The sequence below is a fragment of the Aulonocara sp. 'chitande type north' Nkhata Bay genome, linkage group LG5, assembly GCF_057382095.1.
Source record: "Aulonocara sp. 'chitande type north' Nkhata Bay isolate Kocher_YH1m ecotype deep benthic linkage group LG5, A_spYH_male_GT1.1, whole genome shotgun sequence".
Classification (NCBI taxonomy): Eukaryota; Metazoa; Chordata; class Actinopteri; order Cichliformes; family Cichlidae; genus Aulonocara; species Aulonocara sp. 'chitande type north' Nkhata Bay.
This window is the reverse complement of record NC_141348.1, coordinates 22,454,252-22,478,354: the sequence shown is the minus strand read 5'-3', so window position 1 is coordinate 22,478,354 and position 24,103 is coordinate 22,454,252. Positions and strand designations below refer to the sequence as shown.

General features: G+C 39.9%; 2 protein-coding genes across 2 annotated transcripts; both read left to right on the top strand.

Moving 5' to 3' along the window:
* Nucleotides 1-1,459: 1,459 nt before the first annotated feature.
* LOC147330534 (uncharacterized) lies at nucleotides 1,460-19,373 on the top strand. The gene is made up of 52 exons (XM_086292178.1): nucleotides 1,460-2,104; nucleotides 3,155-3,196; nucleotides 4,110-4,244; nucleotides 4,356-4,429; nucleotides 4,522-4,594; nucleotides 4,767-4,856; nucleotides 5,021-5,076; nucleotides 5,639-5,759; nucleotides 5,850-6,026; nucleotides 6,243-6,325; nucleotides 6,511-6,559; nucleotides 6,641-6,730; nucleotides 6,842-6,937; nucleotides 7,442-7,513; nucleotides 7,602-7,688; nucleotides 7,786-7,935; nucleotides 8,083-8,184; nucleotides 8,294-8,470; nucleotides 8,736-8,821; nucleotides 8,903-8,951; nucleotides 9,141-9,230; nucleotides 9,318-9,413; nucleotides 9,512-9,583; nucleotides 9,681-9,767; nucleotides 9,860-10,006; nucleotides 10,689-10,795; nucleotides 10,886-11,066; nucleotides 11,172-11,345; nucleotides 11,432-11,514; nucleotides 11,764-11,812; nucleotides 11,902-11,991; nucleotides 12,096-12,191; nucleotides 12,449-12,520; nucleotides 12,629-12,715; nucleotides 12,839-12,985; nucleotides 13,066-13,202; nucleotides 13,556-13,664; nucleotides 13,750-13,844; nucleotides 14,002-14,137; nucleotides 14,873-15,049; nucleotides 15,143-15,225; nucleotides 15,536-15,584; nucleotides 15,698-15,787; nucleotides 15,966-16,061; nucleotides 16,157-16,228; nucleotides 16,324-16,410; nucleotides 16,548-16,694; nucleotides 16,776-16,924; nucleotides 17,868-17,999; nucleotides 18,089-18,191; nucleotides 18,434-18,483; nucleotides 18,628-19,373. Exons 1-52 carry the CDS (start codon nucleotides 1,742-1,744, stop codon nucleotides 18,653-18,655), a joined length of 5,490 nt encoding a protein of 1,829 aa, XP_086148304.1. The 5' UTR covers nucleotides 1,460-1,741; the 3' UTR covers nucleotides 18,656-19,373.
* Nucleotides 19,374-20,351: 978 nt separating this feature from the next.
* dtex3lb.1 (deltex E3 ubiquitin ligase 3L b, tandem duplicate 1) lies at nucleotides 20,352-23,756 on the top strand. Its single transcript, XM_086292176.1, has 5 exons — nucleotides 20,352-20,575; nucleotides 20,849-20,903; nucleotides 21,378-21,573; nucleotides 21,725-21,891; nucleotides 21,994-23,756. The coding sequence occupies exons 2-5, from the start codon at nucleotides 20,865-20,867 to the stop codon at nucleotides 23,626-23,628; spliced, it is 2,037 nt and encodes a 678-aa protein (XP_086148302.1). The 5' UTR covers nucleotides 20,352-20,575; nucleotides 20,849-20,864; the 3' UTR covers nucleotides 23,629-23,756.
* Nucleotides 23,757-24,103: the final 347 nt, after the last annotated feature.

The following is a 24,103-nucleotide window of genomic DNA, read 5'->3' as shown; positions in this document are numbered from 1 at the left end:
GTGCAACCAAAACATATTCTTTAATCAGAGCATTATTTTGGGGAAAGTGGTTCAAATGCAAGCCCGTACTAGCTTTTAAAATACACCCACTTTATTAGGTATGCTTGTTTAATTGTTCATTCATGCAAATGTCTAGTTCAAAGTGGGCATTGAAATTGGCAGAATAAAAAGTTGTAAAGTGGTTGTAAAATAGTCAGATGTCGGAGCAGAATGGCCAGACTGCTTCAAGCTTTAAGGAAGGTAACAGGAAATCAGAAAACCACTTTTAACAACAAAGGTATGCAGAAGAACACCTCTGAAAATAAAATAGTGAACAGCAGCAGATGATATCACTCCAGCCAGCAAAGGTCAGGAAACGGTTTGAAATTTGCATGGGCTCATCAAAATTGTACAACTGAAGTTTGGAAAGTATTTCCTGGTCTCATGAGTCTCGATTTCTGCTGGTTTGTAGGATTGGAACCTGACAAACAACCTGGAAGTATGGATCTATCGTGCCTTCTATCAGTGGTTTGTGTTTGTGGTGGTGTAACAGTGTGGAGGTATATTTTCTCTGGGCCTTTAGGACCAATTGTGCATCACTGGTGCCATATACCCTACCTGAATATTATCTATCATGTCCATGGTGTACCTGTCCTCTCATGTCACAAAGGACAGCAAACTGGTTTCTTAAACATGAACTTGAACAAGTTCACTTTACTCAAATTTCCTCAACAGTCATCACAACTCAATGCATGAGAGCACCTTTGGTAGATGGGGAGCTTCTCATCATGGATGTGTAACCAACAAATCTGATATAATAATATGGACCAAAATCTGAAGGGAATGTTTCCAGCACCTTGCTGAATCTATGCCACCAAGAACTGGGGCAGTTCTCGGTGTGGGGGGTAGGGTATTATCTACTCAATCAAGTGGCCATGCTTTAGAAACCGCATGATAATGAAAAGTGTGGGCACGTGGTGTCTCTTAGAAAGTACTTCATTTTGTGCCAAGAGGAGGAAAAAAAAGTATCGACTTCAAGCAGTTTTAAATGCAAGTGTTTCCAAATTTGTGTGTTCAAGACAATTCTTAACAACTGAATTATAATCTTACTGCAAATTTATCACAGTTAATCTTTACTTACTATACTACTTATTTTTTATAATCTGATAACGTAATCCTAATTACATGTAATTAGTTACTATCCAACCCTGCTTACTGAAATCATGGCAATAGCCTGTGCGCTATTTGGGGGTTTGGGGAGAGATGATAAAGCAGTAGGAAGTATTTCCAAGCGTGTATTGTTGAGTTAATGGGTGGTCTGTGCTTCATCAGACATATACCCTTTTTTTCGGATAGTTTGATTATAGAAAACTTACGAACTTCTACATAATGCTGCAGTAATAACAGTGACTGGGTAATTTGACGCAGCAAACAGTCAAAAACGCCTTTTTAGTGGGCGTGTTTTTATCCAGCTAACGGGACTGGGTGAGCAGCAGCTTTCGGGGACTTCTCCGAGATCTGTGCTCAATCAATACTACCGATCCAATCCAGCGATCGCGATCACATTTTAATTGTAGTCCGTATAAAATGCAACACTCGCGAACGGCGAATTAGCGGCGGTGCGTTTGTTCAGGCAGTGGCTCGCACGAGTCATGAAACCGCAGATTAAGTGTTAGGGAAGTTCGATCGCCGTTTTAAAGACAGCAAATATCATTCAGCGAACAGCCTTGCGGTATTTTAGTGGTTTTAGAAGATAACCATAATGCAGAGCGACAAGCCGGAGCCGAGCGAATCCAAGGGCGCCGAGTGTCCGAGCACAGGCGACCGCGAGAAGAAAGCCATGAGTAACGTGGAGGCAGAAACTGACAAACCCAAGGGGATAAGTGCAGTGGCGGTACTCTGGACCTTTGGGAAATGCCTGGGTGCCTTGCTGCCCGTCTACCTTGCCGGATACTATCGGGTCAGCACCAGTCTGCTGGTGTTCGGCATGATGATCTACACGGGATGGAAACATGCCCGAGAAGGCAAGGAGACGCGCCTGAAGTCAGCCATACAGCTGCTCGACAACGAGCAAGAGTACACATCCACGAGAGTGTCCAAAATCAAGCGAGACCTTCCTGCATGGGTAAGACATGAATGTACCTGATGGTCTGAGAGCATATTAAACTTTCTGCTGCTGCACTGTCTCCCCCTTAGCCCACTTTGGCCTAGAGTAACCTTACATTACACAAATCAAGCAAAGCCTGGCACTGAACCATGCAATCACAATACCACTACAGAGGCTACTGTAGGGTGTAATGAGTATTTTTGAGTGATTTATCCCCAACCAGTAATTATTATTTGCTGCAATGGAACTATGGCATGCACCACAGCCTAGTATAGCCTTGAAAAACTTTGCTGCACCGTTGCTCTTTAGCTCCTCAAAGGAGTATTCAGTTTTGTAGAACTCTTTGTCCCTCTTCCTTTCATACAAAGACACTTCCTAAATTCATTGCACACGTGTTTAATTTTAAAACGAAACATGTCTAAAAGCACACAAGGGGATTGTTGCTTCAAAAACAGCTCCAAAAACACTCAAACTGTCTAATCAAAACTGAATGGAGAATGTGTGAGGGCACTAGACCTGCAGTCTATAGTACATCTTTGTAGTAATTGTAGACAGAACGCAAATTCAGAAACCCACATGTGCCTCTGTCATCTAGGAGTATCTGGCCACACCCAAGTGAGGTTCTGTGGGTTCCTGTTTCAGGAGTGATTAAAATGATTGCGTGCATAACCAGACAGAATGCATCTCCTCACTGAAAGGTTCAAAACAGATTTCTCAACATTGTCACGTGGCAGTGCTTTGTCTGAGAGAAACCTATGAAATATACATGGGGGGAAACACTTCAAGCACATATATTGCAAGAGTATCTTGACAACTGACTTACAATGCTTAATGTGTAATAGCCACATCATTTTTAAAGTGATCTTTTTATATAACATATCTTCATCCATTTTTTTGTATAGTTTTTGAAAAGCTTTTTCAGTCTGAACCCTCAGGGAGAGAGCACTGTTGTGATAGCAACAAAGTTACCGGTCATCTGTGAATGAATCATTTCCCTTTCCTCTTGTTTGTTTATCAGTTTCTATATAAAATTTAAGCGTGTCCCTGCCCTCTGTTTCTATCCTTCAGGTAAACTTTCCGGATGTTGAGAAGGTTGAATGGCTGAATAAGGTAAAACATCAACAAGTTCCTCTTTTTCTTCATCATTTTATTGTACAACTGTCCATTTCCCCTCAAGCCCAGCAAACACACGCTGTTCAACAGCCCAGCTGTTGTGTTGATTGACACTTAGTGTGTGCTTGCTGATAAGTACTGTTGCTACCTTAGTGGAAAAAAGGCCACACCCCCATCATTGTGGCCACTCTGTCTGTACTGCAGAGGGGAGGCCCGGTGCCAGACAGCCCACTCAACATTTCCATTTCATTGCAGCCTACCAGACTCACAGGAAAGAGGAGGAGCCACATAGCTCTCCAAACTAAAAAGAAACCCTGCAGCCCCACCCCCATCTCCTTCTAGCTCTTCTAGCCTAGAGAAAGGCCTCTAATACAGACATAAAGAAATAAAAAGCATTCAAGATAGCAGGATCACAAGACGTAAGCATTAGAAAGCAGACAAAGCAGAGGTTTGAGACTGCTTACTGGAGGGGAGGTCAGCAGATTGCTTTACTGCTCAGGCTTCATGCGCCATAAGAGCAGGCAGCTGATGACTCATTCTCCACTTATGCCAGACTCTAACCAACTGTGGGGTTTTTGTTTTTTTTGACAAAGTCAGAGGCACGCAAGCAAACTGTGCTCTGTTTTTAGATTCTTTCTCATTGACAATAGACTGAAGACTGCACAGGTTTACATAGCGGTATTAATATTGTGCAGAAAGAACCACATCTAGACCACAGATGTCATACAGCATGTTGTGACCCCAAACAAGAACACTAACAGCTGAGGAGGTTTGGTACACTGCAGCTGTCTCTGTCATTCTTTCTGGTATTTCAAACAGAAGGCGAAAGTTTACTTGAAGCAGTCGTCTCGGTTATGTTTATGAAAGATAAAAACATCGTATTAAAGCATGTGCTTGATATCCTGGCCAGGTCCTGCAGCAGGTGTGGCCCTTTGTCGGCCAGTACCTCGAGAAGCTGCTGGTAGAAACCATCGCTCCTTCTATCCGAGCCTCAAGCAGCCACCTCCAGACCCTCAGCTTTACCAAGGTGGACATGGGAGACAAGGTGATGACACTGAGAGTTTACACAATGCTATGGATTTGCAGCAAAGATCCACACAAGTGATGCATGATGGAGTTATACTGTTCAAACAAATGTCCTTTATGTTTGCTTTAGGCCATGAAGGTTGTAGGGATCAAGGCACACACAGAAAATGACAAGGGACAAGTCTTGCTGGATCTGTATATTAGGTGACTTTTTACTCTTTTGCTTTTTACTCTCTCTTTACTGGAATGTTTCCAGGGTGCTCATATTGGTGACATTTTTGTGCTTATATCTTCAGCTACGTTGGCAACGTGGAGATCAATGTTGAAGTGAAACGGTACTTCTGCAAAGCTGGAGTCAAAGGCATACAGGTTTGTCTTCTTATCCAAGCTTAAAACTACTATGTGGTGACATTATTAGACAACCATTTCATGTAAAGCTTTTAAATGCCAATCTAAAGACCCAGAATTCAGTAAAATACAAAGAAAATCTGCTTTTCTTTATTTAGTGATAATTGGCCTTTCTGTTTCTCTTTTGCTTCAGCTACACGGGATGATGCGAGTGATCCTTGAGCCTCTGATTGGAGATGTGCCCATTGTGGGTGCAGTCTCTATGTTTTTCATCCGTCGGCCTGTAGGTCAATTTATATTTACAATTCACCTCCATTAGTCCTTCTCTTGTTGCACCTTCCAACCCCCATTTCTGTCAATAACACGTGTCCTATAGTCTTGTATGCTATTGGTTTGCTATCAGTCCTTAAAGATTGCTCTACACGGTTCCTTCTTATCTCTTCCCAGAAACTAGACATCAATTGGACTGGACTGACTAATTTGTTGGACATTCCTGGACTGAAGTGAGTCATGCTGAAAAAAATCTTGCTTTACACATTATTAATAACCATAGCCTTTAAAGGGAACCAAGTCTGCTTGTTTCCAACTAAATGTTTCCAACTTCATGTACGCTATTCAAGAAGCTTTGCATGATCATGATTCACAGTTAAAAATAATCCCTACTCATCCTATGCAGTGATTTTGTAAAGCCCCACAGTTTAGCTTTACCTCTCTTCCCTTCTGCAAATTCAAGGCAAATTTCTGCTAATTGAATGCCCTTCATAAACAGACAAGTGGGCGGGGCTTCTCTCTGCTTGCAAGAGATGAACATTTTAGTGACGTGAGCCTGATCAAGATCGTTTGGCTCAGAGGAATCACCTGTACATAGGCTGACTTCATTGTTTGAAACTTCTGTCATATTTAAGATGTGCATGCAACATTAACAGTATATTTATAAGAGAAACTAAAGAAAGTACAATATTTTCCCTTCAAAAATGTCGTTTCAATAATTTACTTTTATTGTACAATGAAAATTAAATGATTTTTAGTGCTGCCACTGAAATATTACTCTGTTCTATGTTTTAGTGTCATGTCAGACAGCATGATTATGGATGCTATTGCCTCCTTCTTGGTGCTGCCCAACCGCCTGGTTGTCCCGCTGGTTCCTGGCCTGCCTGTGGCCCAGCTACGCTCTCCTTTGCCCAGGGTAAGGCCTGAATATTCATCTGCACATTCAGACTACAATTGTACTTCAAGCTTTAAAACACTAGTATATGAACCTCTTCTCCTCTCTCAGGGTGTTGTACGCATCCACCTACTGGAGGCACAGAAACTAGTAGCCAAGGACAACTATGTGAAAGGGGTCATGGCAGGCTTGTCTGACCCCTACGCCATATTAAGGGTGGGACCTCAGACCTTCACCTCCAAACACATTGACAACACAGATGCCCCCAAGTGGGGAGAGATGTATGAGGTGAGGAGAAAGGTTTTTTGTTTTCTTTGTAAACCATCAGCACGTAAATTGGAAAATGTTGTCTTTCACACATCATTTCACTTTGTTCTGTATTTGAGTGTTTCTCCTGATATATCAGTCACTGGCATTGTTCATTTTCATTCACGAGGCTGCAGACAGCTTCCATACAAGCCCCTTTGTCAGTCGTCATGTCCTTATATGTGTTCCGTACATCAGGTTATTGTCCATGAAGTACCTGGTCAAGAGTTGGAGGTTGAGGTATATGACAAAGACCCAGACAAGGATGATTTCTTGGGCAGGTACATATGCATAATTCATGTCCTGGTTGAATCTCATGTTGTCACCTTTCATTTGTCACCTGCATGAACAGTGGGGAAAAGTACTTCGAATGTACAGAGTCTCCTTTCTGTTCTGTTGATCATTGAAATTGCACTACTGTATTTTGTTTTTAATCCTTCTTGTCTTGCACTCCTCCTCCTTATAGGACCAAATTGGATTTGGGCATTGTGAAGAAATCCATAGTTGTCGATGATGTAAGTGAGCAGTTTTCTTTTTTATCTTTGCCACACTGAGGATGATTTTTTTTTAAGGTATGTCTGAATGTGTCTTCCCAGTGGTTCACTCTGAAGGACACAGATTCTGGACGGGTTCACTTCAGGCTAGAGTGGTTGAGTTTGCTGCCAAGCACTGATCAACTAGAGCAGGTCTGAGTGTCTAATTTTCACTGATGATCAGCTTTTCGTGTGTCATCGAGGAGACTTGTGTTTGTTGTCAAACAATTACACTAAAAGAAATGTTGTAAAATCATCATCTAGGTCCTGAAGAGGAACGAGAGCATCACCAACAAGAATGCTGATCTCCCTTCTTCAGCCATCTTGGTTATCTATTTGGATAAGGCTGAGGCGCTTCCTGTGAGTCAAATAAGTGTGCTTTCTGTGCCCACATTCGTGCACAGCTCAGAGCTGCTTCCTGTGTGTGGTTAAACTAACTGAGCTGAAACTGCTATTTGTTTCGCATTCCACAAGTTTGTTGCCTTGGCCTCAAACCCAGTTTAGTCTGTTCCACTGTTGATGAATATGGGTAACTCTATCCAAAACTGTTACACACTTTTCAGACTCTTCTAATTTTGTCATATATTTAAGAAGAAAAACAAAAGTTAAAGAAACTTTGGAAGAAAACCCCCGGCTTATTGTTTTTTCTCTTTGCAAACTTAGACTTCCTGATTGTGCCAGGCAGCACGGTGCTTCATTTCAGTTATTTGTGCTGTTGCTATGGTAGCCATGCACATACTTTCATTGTGACCGACCTCATGTTCTTATAATAGTAGATAAATCTATTTGTTGTGCTGCGCTTGGTTACAGAATGTCAGTGTCTTACTCTGCATTCATATCTGTCCGCAACTGTGTACGTTTTAGATGAAGAAGGGAAATAAAGAGCCCAATCCCATGGTGCAGTTATCTGTGAAGGACGTCACTAGAGAGAGCAAGGTACATCTCCTGGGAAAGCCATTTAAAATTCTCTTGATATGTTTTGTTTATTTTTTTGTCATATGCACATTTTCCGTCTTCTCTTTAGACTTGTTACACAACCATTAATCCAGAGTTTGAAGAAGCTTTTACCTTCTTCATCCACGATCCTCGCAACCAGGACATAGACATTCAGGTAGTAGATGATGAGATTATGTACCATTTACTATGCAATAAAACTCATCTTTGATAATCTGACGGGTGATGGTGTTGAACTGTCTTTTCTTCATTAGGTGAAGGATGCTGACCGTGTGCAGACGCTGGGAAACCTGACCATCCCGTTGTCCCGTCTCTTATCAAATTCCAATCTTTCTCTGGACCAATGGTTCCAGTTGGAAAACTCTGGATCAGCCAGTCGCATCTACCTCAATGCGATTCTCAGGGTAAATGGGACTAAGACCTATGATCCTGCACTGTTATAATGTCTAATAAACACACTAACAAAAAAGTGGAGTGTAGGAAGTGATTAATTCCAAATTCAATTAAGAATTTTTGTCTTTCTGCTTCTCCTTTTTCCCATTTCACCAAAGGTCCTGTGGTTAGACGAAGAGCGCATTCCATCTGATGTGTCCTCCAGCTTATCCCAACAGCTCCCACAGCAGACCTCTGCCCATCCTAGCTTCGCTACAGAGGTAATACAGGACAGTCCAGTTATTTTTTTCTTTTTACTTGATAGCTCTTAGGATCTTGCTAGTATTTTTTTTATTTTTTAAAAATTTAAAATGCACATTTTTATTTCAGGGACTGCTGAGAATTCACCTGTTGGCAGGTCAGAATCTTGTTCCGAAAGATAACCTGATGGGAGGCATGGTGAAAGGCAAGAGTGACCCCTATGTCAAGATCAGCATTGGGGGTGAAACATTCACAAGCGAAGTTATCAAAGGCAATCTTAACCCCACCTGGAATGAGATGTATGAGGTAAGAAATTGCTGTAAAATTTTAAAGAATATTCTGTGCTTTTGTGTGTAATTAAGTAAGGAATTTTATTTCAAGACAACTAGTTCACATCAAATAAAAACAAAAAACAAGAAAATAGAGAACCAGAGAACCATTTTAAAATAAAATCTAAATCCAAGTTTAAAAAGACAAGTCTTCAGCTGCTTTTTGGCTGAGTAGTTCATTTAGTTGCAGTGTAATTAGTTAAAAAGGGTCCTTTGAGATGTGTACTTGGTTTGCCCCTCAGGTTATTTTAACCCAGCTTCCAGGCCAGGACCTGCATTTGGAGGTCTTTGATAAAGACATCAACATGAAGGATGACTTCATGGGCAGGTAACTATATCTAAATCAAGCATCACAATGCTTATTACCATCTACATGATCTATTCTAATCTTGTATGTGTTGACATGCAGGCTGAAGATCAGTCTAAAGGATCTCATTGATGCTCAGTACACTGATCAGGTGGGCATGTGCTACAGTGTTAGCCTGTAGGAATGTGATTAGCCACCTACATAGAGTTTTAGTATTTCAGGTACAGACACATATGAAATTTTAGAAAAATGCAAATGATAGATCTGCTTGAACTTTTTCTCTAAAATTACTTAATTAAAGATAGTTCAGACATTAAAATGATTTCTCTTTATTTTTCAGTGGTACACGCTCAGTGATGTGAAGTCTGGTCGTGTACACCTGATATTGGAATGGGTTCCAACAGCCTCAGAGTCAGACAGATTGGACCAGGTCAGTAATATCGAAACAAGCCACGGATTAATGAACACCTTGTGCTGAGCTTGATTTATATTCTGCGGTTGCTTTCTGCATCTTTAGGTTCTTCAGTTCTATTCCCAACAGTCCTACAAGAACAAGGCAGTTCCCTCGGCAGGCCTGCTGTTTGTGTTTGTCGAGCAGGCAGATGGATTGTCAGTAAGTCTTTTAATACTGCTTTGTAGGACAGACTGTAGAACTAGGAGCTGACCTTTGGACTCCAAATAAATATTACTGACTGTTGTCTCTTCCTGCAGGTGAAGAAGAGTGGAAAAGATCCAAAAGTAGGAGCAGAGTTAACTCTTGGAGCAAAGTCTCGAAAAACTACAGTAAGACTTCAAGCCCTCATCCTGATACTTCTGCTTCTCTTTCAGTACTAAGATTGGCAAAGAACTCTATGGATTGACTCTTTTGTCTCGTCTTAAGGTGTGTGATCGTACAACATCACCTCAGTGGAATGAAGCATTCTGCTTCCTGGTTCGTGACCCCAGAGAGGCTATTCTTCTTGTTAAGGTAAGATGACTTCGGTGTATTATAAAACTTATCCTCATGTAAACAGATCTCTCATATAGAAGTTGTTAATACCAAATATTGTGTTTTTCCAGCTCTCCCACAGCTGGACCTTACCCATGGGCTCTGTGGTTATTCCTATTCGAGAGCTGCTCTCTGAACCAGAGCTGGTCCTGGACCAGTGGTTCCATCTGGATGGAGCCTCACCTGAGAGCCAGATTCTTTTGAGAACTGAACTCAAGGTATGTCAGTCTTTGTCTCTCTCAGTTTTTCAGTTCAACTTTTTTTTTGTTTGTTTGTTTTGTTTTTTTGTTATCTTCTAAATTAAGCATAGTTGTAGTTTAAGTGAGTCAGAGCATCAAGCTCAGCTTCAGTCCCAACATATCAGTTGATCTCAGTGCCAGTCCACAGTTTCTGAGGGCTCATATAGGGCACACTATATGAGCCGCTTTAGTTGCTGAACCCCTGCAAGCTGCTTTGCAACCCTCCTTTACTCCAGCTCCTAGTATCCTGCTTTATGTGACATATCGGTGTCATAGCTGTTGTCACTGTTGCCTGCTCTGTATTCTTGTTATTATTCTTGCTGTTGCGCCCTCTGCCCATGGCTTTCCATGTTAGCATAGTGCAACCAAAGGAGGTGGCAGAACAAAGCTATGCTTAATTTAAATCACTGCAGATACAAATATCAATCTTCAGTTTTAACTATGTTGGTTTAGACCGAAATATTTAACATATTTCATATGAATAAGTGAATATCATTAACTTTTGTTTTCGCGATAAGTCCCCTTCTCTGACTTTAATTCTCTCTTTTATTTCCTTTTTTGCTCATTTTTTTGTTCTTTTTCTAATTTGTTTTTGCAACGGGTGTAATGACTGTGTAATAAATAACATAGTTAATTTAGAACAATGTCCATTTAACTACAGATGCTGATTCCAAGCAAATGTCCTGTTACCGCTGATAAAACTAAGGTGACTGCGGTGTCAGATCCTTCTGCTGCTAAGCAGAAACAGGAGACAGAAAAAACGCTCAAGTAAGATTATTTATTCAGTAAAGTCTATTTCTGTTTAGCCACCAGATTTCCGTCTTAAACTTGACTGATTTCTAATCGCTGTGTTTTTAGGTCGAGCTCAATAGACACTCCTCCCGTGGAGACTATTGTCTCTTCAGTGACTTCGCATGAAGATGCCGATGCCAAAAAAAAGGCAGCTGATTCAATTCCAGATGAGACGGAAGAAGAATCACCAAGTCCTGCCATAACACAGCCCCCTCATACTTCCCCAGACATCAGCTTTGCCAGTCAGGTAACATCACAACACACTGATCTACAGAAGCAGATACAAGAAGCAGGGCACGACAAAATCCTGTTTGTTAAAAAGCCGCATGGATGAAAATATCCCTCCCTTTAGGGTCTGCTGAGGATCATCCTGCTGGAGGCCCAGAGTCTTGTTGCCAAAGATAAAGTGATGGGTATGGCAAAAGGCAAGAGTGACCCTTACGCTAAGATCAGTGTCGGTGAAGAAAGTTTTAAGAGCAACGTGATCAAGGAAAACCTCAACCCGGTCTGGAATGAGATGTATGAGGTGTGTATGAGGGGCTGCATAAAATCAGAAGGCCTGTTACCACCTAACATCTGTGACTTTGACTAAACTTGTTTGTGTTCTCTAAGGTGGTTTTGAGGCCTCAGTCAGGACAGGAAATGCAAGTGGAACTGTATGATAAAGACATGGACAAAGATGACTTCCTGGGCAGGTAGGGGCTAATGTGGAGGTCTACACTTGTTCAGAACTGAGTCAGAGGAGTCAGATCACACTAAGATAACTACCTGAGCATAGCAGTTGGTAAACAAATGTGTATACTGGCAAAAAAACCCAGTGTCAGTCGACCATGATATGATGTTTATCACAGTACACTAGTAAAAAAAACAAAACACTGTTTCTAAATTCAGAATCGCTGAAACAGGAATTGTGCATAATGTACATAATCTTCTTTGTTGACTAGATTCAAAATCAGCGTGGCAGACATAATCAGCTCCCAGTACTTAGACCAGGTGGGTATTGTAGATATTTTCTTACTAAATGTGTGTACGCCTTGTGCATTTATAAACTGTAATCCAATGTTTGAGCACCTCTGTTTCAGTGGTACACCTTGAATGATGTAAAGTCTGGCCGTGTCCGTCTGATCCTGGAGTGGGTTTCAACAGTGTCCCATAATAACACCCTAGACCAAGTCAGTGCATGTTTCTGTACACAAACAAAATGCTCCTTCTCTGATTCGCTGTGCACATCGGTGCTGAGTCACTAATGTATTTTTTATTTGATTCTCTGCTGCAGGTAATGCATTTGGTGTCTCTGCAGTCTTACCAGAACAAGGCCACTCCCTGTGCAGCACTCCTCTTTGTTTATGTGGACAGAGCGCACTCATTGCCTGTGAGTCCCTTGTAATTTTGCACAGTGAAAATCATTATGATAGACAGTTTGATTATGAGTTCGTTTACGCACATAAAGTGAAAAATTGCCACTTTTAACACTTTATATTTTATAAGATAGTATTGGATGTCATAATTACGGAGAATAATGTCTACTGGGATAAACTCTGATCACACTTAAATTGGAGAAGTTAAGAAAATAGATGAAAGGAATTCAAACTATTCATGTAATCTAATCTTTTTTATTTCTGTGTACAGTTCAAAAAAAGTGGAAAGGAGCCCAAGGCTGGAGCTGAGCTGGTGTTTGGTAACACAGTCTACAAAACTAAGGTATGAAATTAATAATATATGTGACATAATATACTATAACTTCACACCTGATTTTTTTTTAAAAGAGAAATAATTTATTACCATTCTTTATCCATTTTCTGCCTGAAGGTGTGCGATCGCACGAGTGCTCCTCAGTGGAACGAAGGATTCTACTTCAAAGTACACAATCCCAAAGAGGAGATGCTCATCATAAAGGTAAATGTCCTGAATTTGTTACAGTACAATACACAGTACAGTACAATAGCATTTAAAGTCTGCTGCTGCCCTCTTCATTTCAAGTGCTGACTGATATCACAAATGTGTCCTTTCGCTGTGTAGCTCTCCAGTGCGTGGGACCAGCCAATGGGATCTCTGGTAGTTCCTGTGAGACAGCTTCTCTCTGAACCACAGCTGGTCCTGGACCAGTGGATGCCTCTTGATGGAGCATTACCTGAAAGCGAGATCCTCCTGAGGGCTGAGCTCAAGGTATGAAGATATGTACTCTCTACATTAATGTTACTGTGACTGACATCAAGGAACCCCAACTGAAAATGTGTCATTAACAGATTCTTAACTCGAGGATGGATGAAGTTCCACGGCCGACTGTGACCACTGTAAAGAAAGAGGACACCAGCACCCACACAGAAAAGGCATCCGCAGCAGCTGGCAAGGAGGAAAAAAGTTCAGAGATGCCAACGCACAAGTGAGTCATTTGCGTGTGAAATCTATAATCTCACGTTGAAGCTAATGCTGCTGTACCCGAGACTGTAGTCTTATTCAAAAACAGTTAAAACCAAAGTTAGAAGTGCTGCTAAGGAAAATAAGCAGTTCATACACCTTTAATTTAAACACAAATAAGCTTAATAAATAGAAGATATTAAATGTGCTCCCTGTTGGTGAGTGAAGGTTTAGGAAACGTGCTCCTTGATGTCATATACCACTTAAATATATAGACATAGTTGCACTAGGACTGCACAGGACGCATCATTCAGATGGTATTATGTCTGACAAGCTTTATTCCAGACTTTCATGTTTTTAGAATAATGTTGCTCTTAGGTCTGTTGCAGTATCAAACCAGACTAAAGAACCTGAAGCAAATCCTGCAACTGCTACAGAGATGGCTCCTCATGTTGAACCAGCACATGACCCATCCCCTGCTGCCGCAGTGAGTCACATCACACAAAAGTCAGTTGTTACTCTGCCCCAGATGTCTGTTTTCGTCTTCATAACATTAATGTAATTTTGCTCAGCTGGTGGACAAGCCAGCCGATGCAGAAGAGCACCGCACACAGCCCCACACAGCAGACAGAGGAGACTTTGAACCACAGAAAAAGCAAACAGAAGGGTGAGCTCCACGTGACAGCAAACACAACTATATTGTTCCTTCAGTTTTTCATATTTTTGTCATGTTTGCCTCAAACAAACAATTTGAAAAAAAAAACATAATGAGAAAAAAAAATCTTCTCCATTTTCTGTGTGTTTGGATATGAATGAATTTCCAGTTTGGGCAATCTTGCTCACGCTACAGTGGCAGGTCTTCCCACTGACACTAAAAAGCCAGAAGTGGTTCCTGAAATCCCCAAACCTGCTCAGGTTCTTCCACCACACACAACCCCGAGCCAGGGCTTTGCTCAAGAGGTGGGTGTAGTTCTGTGTTTGTTATCAGCATGGAAAGGAAAGCAGTATCATGTAATTTGCTTTTGAGTTCATATATACATATTCAGATCATTCTGGAGGTCTAATTCTAATGTTTTGAAATGTAGGGCTCCATTAAGCCTGTGTTTTTTCATTACCTCACATTAGACAATATCCTCCCAGCGATTCCATGTGTCCTCAGATATTCGGTGGGGATAATTAGATAAATGGATGCTGCTGGGATTCAACCTATCATTTGGGTTTCTAAACAGCCCCTCATGTCTCTTTCTGCACAGCAGGATTTTCCTTCTTCCTCCTGTTATTTTACTCTGAGCTCTACTAGAATGGCCCCCTCTGTTGTGTCATACCAGCTTCAAGGAAGAAGAAGGACATCTAGAGGCTTAAAACAAAATGAGCATGTTGCAAACGCAACTTATAATGTAGGATACTCTTAATGATGGATCCTTTGCTAATTTGAACAAGAAAATCAGGTTTTCATTAAGTAGTTAAACAAATCTCTGATTGATGGTTATCTCTAAAGATTTATCTATGAAAGTGACAAAAGAATGTCAGATTAACAGCTAGTAAGCAAGAAATTCCTGTTTTCCAGTCTTCCGTGGGAAGGACAGAAATGATCTGGATCACACTGAAATGTATACACTGACTTAATAAATCCAACGAACGTCTGCTCTGTTCTGTGGTACTTTCTGTATAACACTTGCAGTCTTCATGCTGTAGGGGCTCCTGAGGATTCACCTGCTGGAGGCCCAGAATCTGGTTGCAAAGGATAACCTGATGGGGGGGATGGTGAAGGGCAAGAGCGATCCCTATGTCAAGATCAACGTAGGCGAGGTTGCATTCAAGAGCCATGTTATCAAGGAGAATCTAAACCCAACATGGAACGAAATGTATGAGGTAAGCTGTTTAAGGTTGTTGTTTATTATCTGAGCTTTGATTTGTCTGAAGTAGTTTTTTTGACAAATGTTTGCTTCTCTTACTTTTAAACAGGTCGTTGTGAAAGGGCACAGCATCCAGGAGATCAAGTTTGAAGCATTTGATAAGGATATAGATTCTGATGACTTTCTAGGAAGGTGTGTTTCCTACTCTAAAGAATCAGTGCTGTGTTTCACTGGTCTAGCTTGATTGCAGCTTCCACCTCGAGCCATGGAAAATGAAAGATAAAACATTTTTGTTTTATTTAAAACAAATTTCCACCTGTATAAAATTAATTGAGAATACCATTTACATTATTGTTATTAATCCAGTATTGACTGCTTTTTTCACAAAGCCTTTCTCTTAAAACTCCTGACATCTGGAAATCAGCCTGAAGTAAACATGGTCATATTATGTGAACTTAAACTCGTGTTGTTGTTAATCATTTGCCTGTATTCGTGTTCACAGATTCAGTATTAAGCTAAATGAGGTCATAAGATCACAGTACACAGATCAGGTTAGTCATGCAAACCTTGAGCCACACCCTGTGTGTTTTTAACTCAGTGTTGCCTGTTTTCCTCGTACAAAGAGTTTGTCATGTTTCTCTAACAAACGTTGTCTCTCTTGCAGTGGTACACTCTGAAGGACGTGAAATCTGGACAGGTTCACTTGATACTGGAGTGGGTTCCTGCAGTGTCAAATGCAGCCAGACTGGAGCAGGTGGGCCCCCCAGACCGTGTTAATAAACTCACTCAGTTCAGCCTCGCTCTGTTCATTTAAACATGGAGTAATATGCCTCCAGCCTCCTAGAATGCTGTTGAGCAACATAGCACCACACAAGGTATATTCACTTTGCAAAATAATCACCTGACCTAACTGGCTGTGCTCCATGCCACAGGTGCTGCAGCTTCAGTCTCTCCAGGCTTTTAAGAACAAAGCTGTCCCTGCTGCAGCTCTGCTCTTTGTCCATATAGACAGAGCACATTCATTATCTGTAAGTCGCCCGCAGTTCATTGATACACTGTGCACAAGTTGACAGAAACAATCCCACGTGCTGTGTAACTTGAATGCCTCTCTTTTGCTTCATAGTTGAAGAAGAGTGGAAAAGAACCAAAAGCCGGAGCTGAGCTTGTTCTGGGTGAAACAGCCTACAAAACCAAAGTGAGGCTCTTTCTCTCATGATGCTCTGCAACTCAGTGTGATAATTGCTTTTTTTACTGCTATATTAATCGTATCATTTCATCACACTTTATCAGCTCTGTGACCGCAGTACCAGTCCTCAGTGGAATGAGTCTTTCTACTTTGTGGTCCATGATCCTAAGCATGATATGCTTGTGGTGAAAGTAAGATATTTATCTACATCTGTTTTTAACTTTTGCCATACTTCTTGCATTCATTTCTGTGTACAGATTTAATTTGCTTACATGTAAGAGTACTAATATTGGGGTGATTTTCATTCTCACGCTCTTTTGCATCGCAGTTGTCGAGTGGCTGGGACCAGCCAATGGGATCTCTGGTGATTCCTGTCAAGAATCTGCTTGCAGAGCCACAGCTGGTTCAGGATCAGTGGTTCCATCTGGATGGAGCATCACCTGAAAGTCAAATCCTGCTTAGGGCTGAACTCAAGGTGATAACATCTGACAGATAAAAGCAAATGAGTTGACTCGTTACTGCGCACTCTTACTGTTATCCTGGATGTGTTTTATAGATACTGGCATCCAAAATGACGGATTTGATTGGTGCAGGGACTTTGCCCTGTGCTGCTTCTGGGTGCAGTTCTGGAAACGGGCAGGTGAAGCTGTCGCTTTCATACGCCTCGCAAGAGAGAAAGCTCATTGTCATCGTTCACGCCTGCAGGTGTGTGAAACAAAACATTTAAATCGCATGAGTGCTGCATATGAATATTATGCATCTGAGGCTGTGTTAAAGGAAGGTGTTTGTAATAGTATAACACAACCTCATCATAACTTCATCATAAACTTACCATGTTTCTGTGTGGGGTCAAAAACAGGTCATAAACGAAATTCATGTTTATTTTCACCAACTTTATACTGACAGAAAGATCATTTTGAATTCATTTTGCACATCTTCTGATGTGGCTGTACGAAAACTGAATTCAGCACATGATGGAAACAACACCTGAGTCCATCAGAAATGCCTGTATGTTGTTGCATTGAAAAACATTCTGCTCTGCATTTCTGTTGGTCTCTAACACTTTAGGAAAAACCCACAAATAGGGAAATTATTAATGATAACTCAAAGAATATTTCATGCTATGTTGACTGCTCCATATATTGAAGAAGAAACTGTATTGCTCTAACATACTAAATGAAAAATAATGTCTCCATCATATGATATGACAACCTTTTCGCACGAACTGTGAGACCGTTAATTTTATAGGCTAATGCTTTATGTTCATTTAACAGATGCTAGATTTTAATAGAGTTATCCAGGGTATGAGTGATCTAATGGTAGCAGATTTTCTGTTAGGTAGAAAATATATTCATAGACATTGTGGGCTTTACCAATAGACGCACAATGAAGCATCTTTAGGAAATGCACCCCCTGTCCAGTGGATACTTGGAGTGAGAGCTGCAACTTATACTTATATCTGAGTTTCTCATGTTTGCTTGTTGTACTTTTGCTTTTGAAGTTGACTGTTCATGAACTCAAAATAACTCCCGGGAAACATCAAAGTGCTCCCACCCCTGCTGGCATGTCTTAAAACATTTTTACAGTTAACTTTTGTTCATCTTTGCTATATTTCATTTTTATATTGTTTATTTTTTTATCCACACAGAGGTCTGTTGTCGCAACATAAAGATGGTGTGGACAGCTATGTCTCCCTCATGCTGCTACCAGATAAAAGCAAGGCCACTAAGAAAAAAACAGGAGTGAAGAAGAGAGACCTCAACCCAGAATTTAATGAAAGGTTGCACTACCTTTTTTCTCCTTTGTAGGTTTTGTTATCCCTAAAGATCTGACCTAGTGTTTTAATAATCTTTTTGTACTTTTTTAAAGGTTTGAGTATGATCTGCCTAAGGACGAGATAAGATTCAGACGCCTCAGTGTATCAGTGAAAAATAACTCCTCTTCATTCAGAAGCCGAGACGTCATTGGACAGGTCAGACTGAAATCATATTTGTAGCTCTTCCTGCATCTGTTACATGGCTTTAAATATACTGCCAAACAGCACACTGAGATTCGGTTGGGTAAAATGTACTCCAATCTCCTCACTGTGCCTTAGCTGGTAGCGTAAATTGCATTGATTCCATAAATGTGTTTTATCTTTTCACTCTGAAATGCTGTGAATACAGGCAGAAACTGTGTTCATGCAGATGCTGACATGACATTCCCATTCTTTAGGTGCAGCTCGAGTTGGCTGAGGTGAACCTCGTGTCTGGTGTCACAGAATGGTGAGCAGAAGAGATCTGGTTTCATCCAGACTGTATTTACATTTATTCAAATGCTCAAGCTTGATGGTCATTATTTCTGACCATTTTTATTGACCATCAGGAACTCTTACTATCATTCAATGACTGTTCCACCTCATCTTCCAGGTTCACTCTCAAGGATGAAGCTGAATAGAAATCGCTGCTTGCTGATGCCGTAGTACAGCGATGAAAACGTCATCATTCAAATCCTGCTGCTGCTAATCACACCGATGCCTTCTCCTCTGTACTTCTGCACACAGTGCCAGCATGGCAGCCTTACCTATATCCACCCAGCTCACTGTGTTATAGCATCTAGTATAGAAGTGCACAGCTCTCGTATTCACATACAACCACATACATACAAGTCACCAAAGATAAGTAGAAAGAAGCAGCTAAGTTTAAAAAAAAAGGTGTAAGTAAGTTATGATTGAAAATTATATGAAGAAATTGAATTTAAAGACTGAACAGAGAAAGTGATGGATGAAGTGGCCTGAAGGTGTCATGTTACATTTTATTGCTTTGTTTGCTCCTTGTTGCTGTGAGAGTGTTTAAAATCTTGTTTGAAGTGCAGCAACATTATAGCTTTTAGTTGATTTTCATGTATCACTCATGAATTTTAATGCCATTTCAGTATTTTAATCTTGTTTTGTTTACCGGCTTAAGGTGGATTTTTTTATATTTCACATTGCCACGCAGCTTTTGAGAGTGCCTTTGGAAATAGTTTTTGTATGGTTATTTTTTTACAGCTAAGGATGTGTTACACATATTTCCACAGTTATGGTTTAATTTGTGTATATTTGCAAAGGTCATTGATCAGGTGGGAAAATGTTATTGAAAAGATGGCAACAAAAATAAACAGATTTTGCACAGCTCACATTTCTGCAGAACAAAAGACTGTTTCTGTATAAATTTGTTACCTTTTGTACTTTGCTCTTGTTATGTTTTAATTGCTTTCTTGCTTGCTTATTTACTACGGGTGTACTGTACATGAAAAGCTCGGACTCTTCTGAGTCTAAAAAGGAAATGTTTTTGCAAACTTGAGTTCAGAATATAAAGAATGAAAGGATGTATGTAAAGCTAGAAAAAACAAATTCTCAATTCATATAAAAAACTGTCAAAACTATGTACAGCAAGTAGGAACAAATAGAATCATGAATTTTATTAATTCAATTTTGTAACAGTTTTATTTTGTGAATATTTGTGATACAATTTCTACTGAATTTTTGTTATTCTCTTTGATATATAGAAGAGTTATTGTAGGCACAGTCAGTACACTAGTTTTAGGGTGGCCTGGTCAAAGTCAGGACTTAAATCTAATTGAAATACTTTGACATTTTCTTAAACAGGTTGCCCATGCTTGAAAACCCTCCAGTGTTGCTGAATTGTAATAATTTTGAAAAGAATGAGAATGAGCCCCCACAGCAATGTGAAAGACACATTGCCAGTTATTTCAAATGGTTGATGGTAGTTCACAAGTGTGTCACAACCAGTAATTAGGTTTAGGGAGTAATTCATTTTTCATATATGGTCAGGTAGGTTAAAAAAAAAAACGTAATAAATGAAATCATAATTTAAAAACAGAATTTTTTAAAATTCTCTTTGCCTAATATGAAAATGTGTTTGATGATCTAAAACGTCTTGATGCATGCTCAATCATCCAGGTAAGTAAATCTCCAAAAATCTCCAAAAGTTGATTTGGAGATGATCTAAAACATGTCAGAATGTCAATATGCAAACAAACAAAAACAACAAGTAACCAGGAAGGGAGCATATACTTTTTCACTATACTTTACACCACCTCACACACAGAGAGAGATGCAAGCATTTAACACACCGTATTTCACATCAACTGTAAACTTTATTTGAAATATCTAGCGAATAATAAGTCAAACATAAACAGATAGTTTATTTCCACGGCCATTTTAACTGAGCCAACGGATTTTATTTGTGCAGCAAATGAAAAAAAACGCACATTAAAAATTTGGTGCGATCACTGTGACGCTCTTGTTGTGGAGGTAGAACGTTTTCGCTTTCGTTTATCAGCAAAAGTCACTTTTTAAAGTAGCCAGCAAAGGTAAGTGGAAGCTTCATATTTACGAGCAATAAATGTGATTCGGTAAGCACAATGTGTATATTTAATGTGTAAATTAAATATAACACATAAAAAAAATGATATTTGCATTAAGGAAATGAAGTAAAGAGATAATAACGGTTCTCAGTACGCCATTTTGAACAATATCCTACTGAGAAATTTTTTTTTAAAATTCACCAGATAAAGAACTTTTGAATGTTTGAATAAAAAGGTATGTTTCGTGGGCCTAAGCTGTTTGTTTGGTGTGTTTTGAAGGGAAAAGACTGTCACTATGTCAGCGAACGTCTATGAAGCTGAGCCCATGAAAGTCGTAAGTTGCAGAAACCACGGCCATGAACCAGCCAACCAACACTTCATCAGACTGAAAAATAGCTTTAAAAGGAGCGTTGGCATTAAACATGATCAATACATTTTCACAGTGACTTGCTACAATAAAAGACGTACAATAGTTAAGAAAAACAGCATTTCGACACATTGATTTTCTTTTATATTTACAAATACTTTTCTCCCTTACAGTTTTATAGTAAACTACTAAGAGTAACAGTCAGTAACATCCAACATATATTGAAACAACTGTATTTAGTCTATCTAGAGTTTTAAGGTGACAATTTTGAAATTATGATAAAAGTAGTTAATCTCACATTATTTATGTATACTATATATATGAAAAATGCACACTAAAACATCTATGTTTACAATGTTAGGAAGATCTAAGCTTGTTTAAATAAATTAAAAATTAAAATTAAATTAAATTAAAAAGTGTTTTATTATGTTTCTATCACAGGATGATGAAGAAGTTCTATTTGTCCTCTCATTGAAGTGGACAAATCTAAAAGAACCACAAAAAGTGAAGAGGCTAGAGACTCGTCTACATAGAATGCTTCAGACTTGGTTCAATAAATGCAAACATAAGGTGGACTGTGCAGTGGAAAGGACCTTAAAAGATGGCCGTGTTGTGGTAAAGGCTAAACCAGCTCAAGGTGCAGTATAGTCTTGAATAACTTTAATATCTTTCTTAACTTATTCAATAAACAATTACTGAATTATAACTTATTCAGTAAAAGTATATTTTGACTTAATTCAGTATATTTATGTTGGTTTTAGAAAAGAGTTCATTTTTTGTCTTTTAAGCCCTGGCTGATCTTCAGAAACTGAATAACCAAACACTAACTGGGAGGGATGGACAATCAGTCACCATAATATCCATCAGTCTCACACTGCCATCTCCAGAGCTCGATACACAAGTACCAGAGGATGCTTCAATTAACCTTTCTGCATCTCTGCAAGAGTTACAAACGGTATGTACGATGTGATAAAGCATCAACAAATGGAATAGAAATGTTATATGCCATTCCATTAAATGTACTGTACTGTATTATGATGTACTGTATTTTTAACAGGAACAGGTTCAAAAAAGTGAACAAAGTAATGCCCCTAAAGAAGAGGTGCACTCTTGTTCCGTCCCAGTGGGTCATTTCTGGTATGTGAGCCACATGTATGAAGAGGAAATAAAACGTATAGAGTCAGATGAGTGGGGCAACGCCCTGAAAACCATCCAGAAAAAGGAAAGTAAGCTTTTGGTTACTCTGACTTCTGATGTAATGACTGTGCGTGGGCCAGGACAAAGTCAAGATGTTATGAGTAAGTGCTTATATGCAGATGCAATGCAGACAACAAACACACATGGTTCTCTTGCTCAGTTTTATGACCAAGTTCAGCTGGGGAAACAGAGTAGCAGAGATCCTGCAGGTGAAGAAATGTACACTTGTTCTGTCCCAGTGGGTCATTTCTGGTACGTGAGCCACATGTACGAAGAGGAAATGAAACTTATAGAGAAAGAGAATGGAGTTAAAATCATGGCAGATGTGAAGGTGAGATTTGAAGAAGACCAAAAACATGGGAGACCAGACCGTGCTCTCGAGGAGTTTGAAAACCTTGTCCAGAAAAGCTTAGTTGAATCCTGTGGCTCAGTTATTCCTCTCAAGTTCATAGAGTCAGATGAGTGGGGCAACGCCCTGAAAACCATCCAGAAAAAGGAAAGTAAGCTTTTGGTTACTCTGACTTCTGATGTAATGACTGTGCGTGGGCCAGGACAAAGTCAAGATGTTATGAGTAAGTGCTTATATGCAGATGCAATGCAGACAACAAACACACATGGTTCTCTTGCTCAGTTTTATGACCAAGTTCAGCTGGGGAAACAGAGTAGCAGAGATCCTGCAGGTGAAGAAATGTACACTTGTTCTGTCCCAGTGGGTCATTTCTGGTACGTGAGCCACATGTACGAAGAGGAAATGAAACTTATAGAGAAAGAGAATGGAGTTAAAATCATGGCAGATGTGAAGGTGAGATTTGAAGAAGACCAAAAACATGGGAGACCAGACCGTGCTCTCGAGGAGTTTGAAAACCTTGTCCAGAAAAGCTTCGTTGAATCCAGTCGCTCAGTTATTCCTCTCAAGTTCATAGATTCAGATCAGTGGGGCGATGCACTGAAAACCATCCAGAAAAAGAAAAACAAGCTTTTGGTTACTCTGACCTCTGAAACAATGACTGTGCGTGGACCAGGACAAAGTCAAGATGTTATGAGTAAGTGCTTATATGCAGATACACATTGGAAAAGAAACACAGATGCTTCTCATCAAGAGTATGAAAGAGAGACTCAAGACACACTGAAGATTGACATGACCACCAAAGATGATTTCCCGCATGCAGGACTGATCATTGAGAAGACATTTTGGAAGTCGATGACTAACTCTTATAACAAGGAAATAGAAAAGATCAAAGCTAAGTTTAACGTAGCATTCAATGATTCAGACATTGATCAAGGCAAAGTTAATGTCACAGCTTTCTACAAGAAAGAAGGAAATGCCTCAATGGAGAGCCACGCCCTCAGAGCACTTCTCTGTCTACACCAGAGGTTTGTTTCATCCCAATCCCTAATTCCATGGTGCCACTGGGATCAGTGGCACAATCATGCAGATAAAGAGCAGAAAAGAAACATGAACAGAATGAAAGAGAGACTCAAGACACATCACTGAATATTGACATGACCACCAAAGACCATCTCCCAAATCAAGGATTGATCATGGAAGTTGATGACTACCTCTTATAACAAAGAAATAGAAAATATCAAAGCTAAGTTTAATGTGGAATTTAAAAAATCAGACATTGATCAAGGCAAAGTCAATGTCAAAGCTTTCTATAAAAAAGATGAAGGAAATGCCTCCATGGAGAGCCACGCTGTCAGAGAGCTTCTTTATTTATATCAGAAAACTGCCACATCTCCCATGAACAGTTCAATACTGCTAGTGAAATGAGTTTGTCATGGACATGACAGTAATCTCAGTTTAGTGCTAATATTTTGTGTTATTTGCATGCTTACAATGGGGTTGTTATATTTCACAATGTTACCATGTATCTTTGTTTCGTGCCTTGTGAAGCCTTATAAAAAGTTGGAGATCAGCGAAACAATTTTGCCTTAAACAAAAAGTAAACAAGCTTTGCATGTTGGTG

Bases quoted from the DNA above. Each gene is read 5' to 3' on its own strand.
- dtex3lb.1 (XM_086292176.1), top strand. From the start codon at position 20,865: ATGTCAGCGAACGTCTATGAAGCTGAGCCCATGAAAGTC. The intron at 21,574-21,724 runs GTGCAGTATAGT...TTGTCTTTTAAG, and splicing joins AAAGGCTAAACCAGCTCAAG to CCCTGGCTGATCTTCAGAAA. The intron at 21,892-21,993 runs GTATGTACGATG...TATTTTTAACAG, and splicing joins CTCTGCAAGAGTTACAAACG to GAACAGGTTCAAAAAAGTGA.
- LOC147330534 (XM_086292178.1), top strand. From the start codon at position 1,742: ATGCAGAGCGACAAGCCGGAGCCGAGCGAATCCAAGGGCGCCGAGTGT. The intron at 2,105-3,154 runs GTAAGACATGAA...TCTATCCTTCAG, and splicing joins AGCGAGACCTTCCTGCATGG to GTAAACTTTCCGGATGTTGA. The intron at 15,050-15,142 runs GTAAGCTGTTTA...ACTTTTAAACAG, and splicing joins CATGGAACGAAATGTATGAG to GTCGTTGTGAAAGGGCACAG.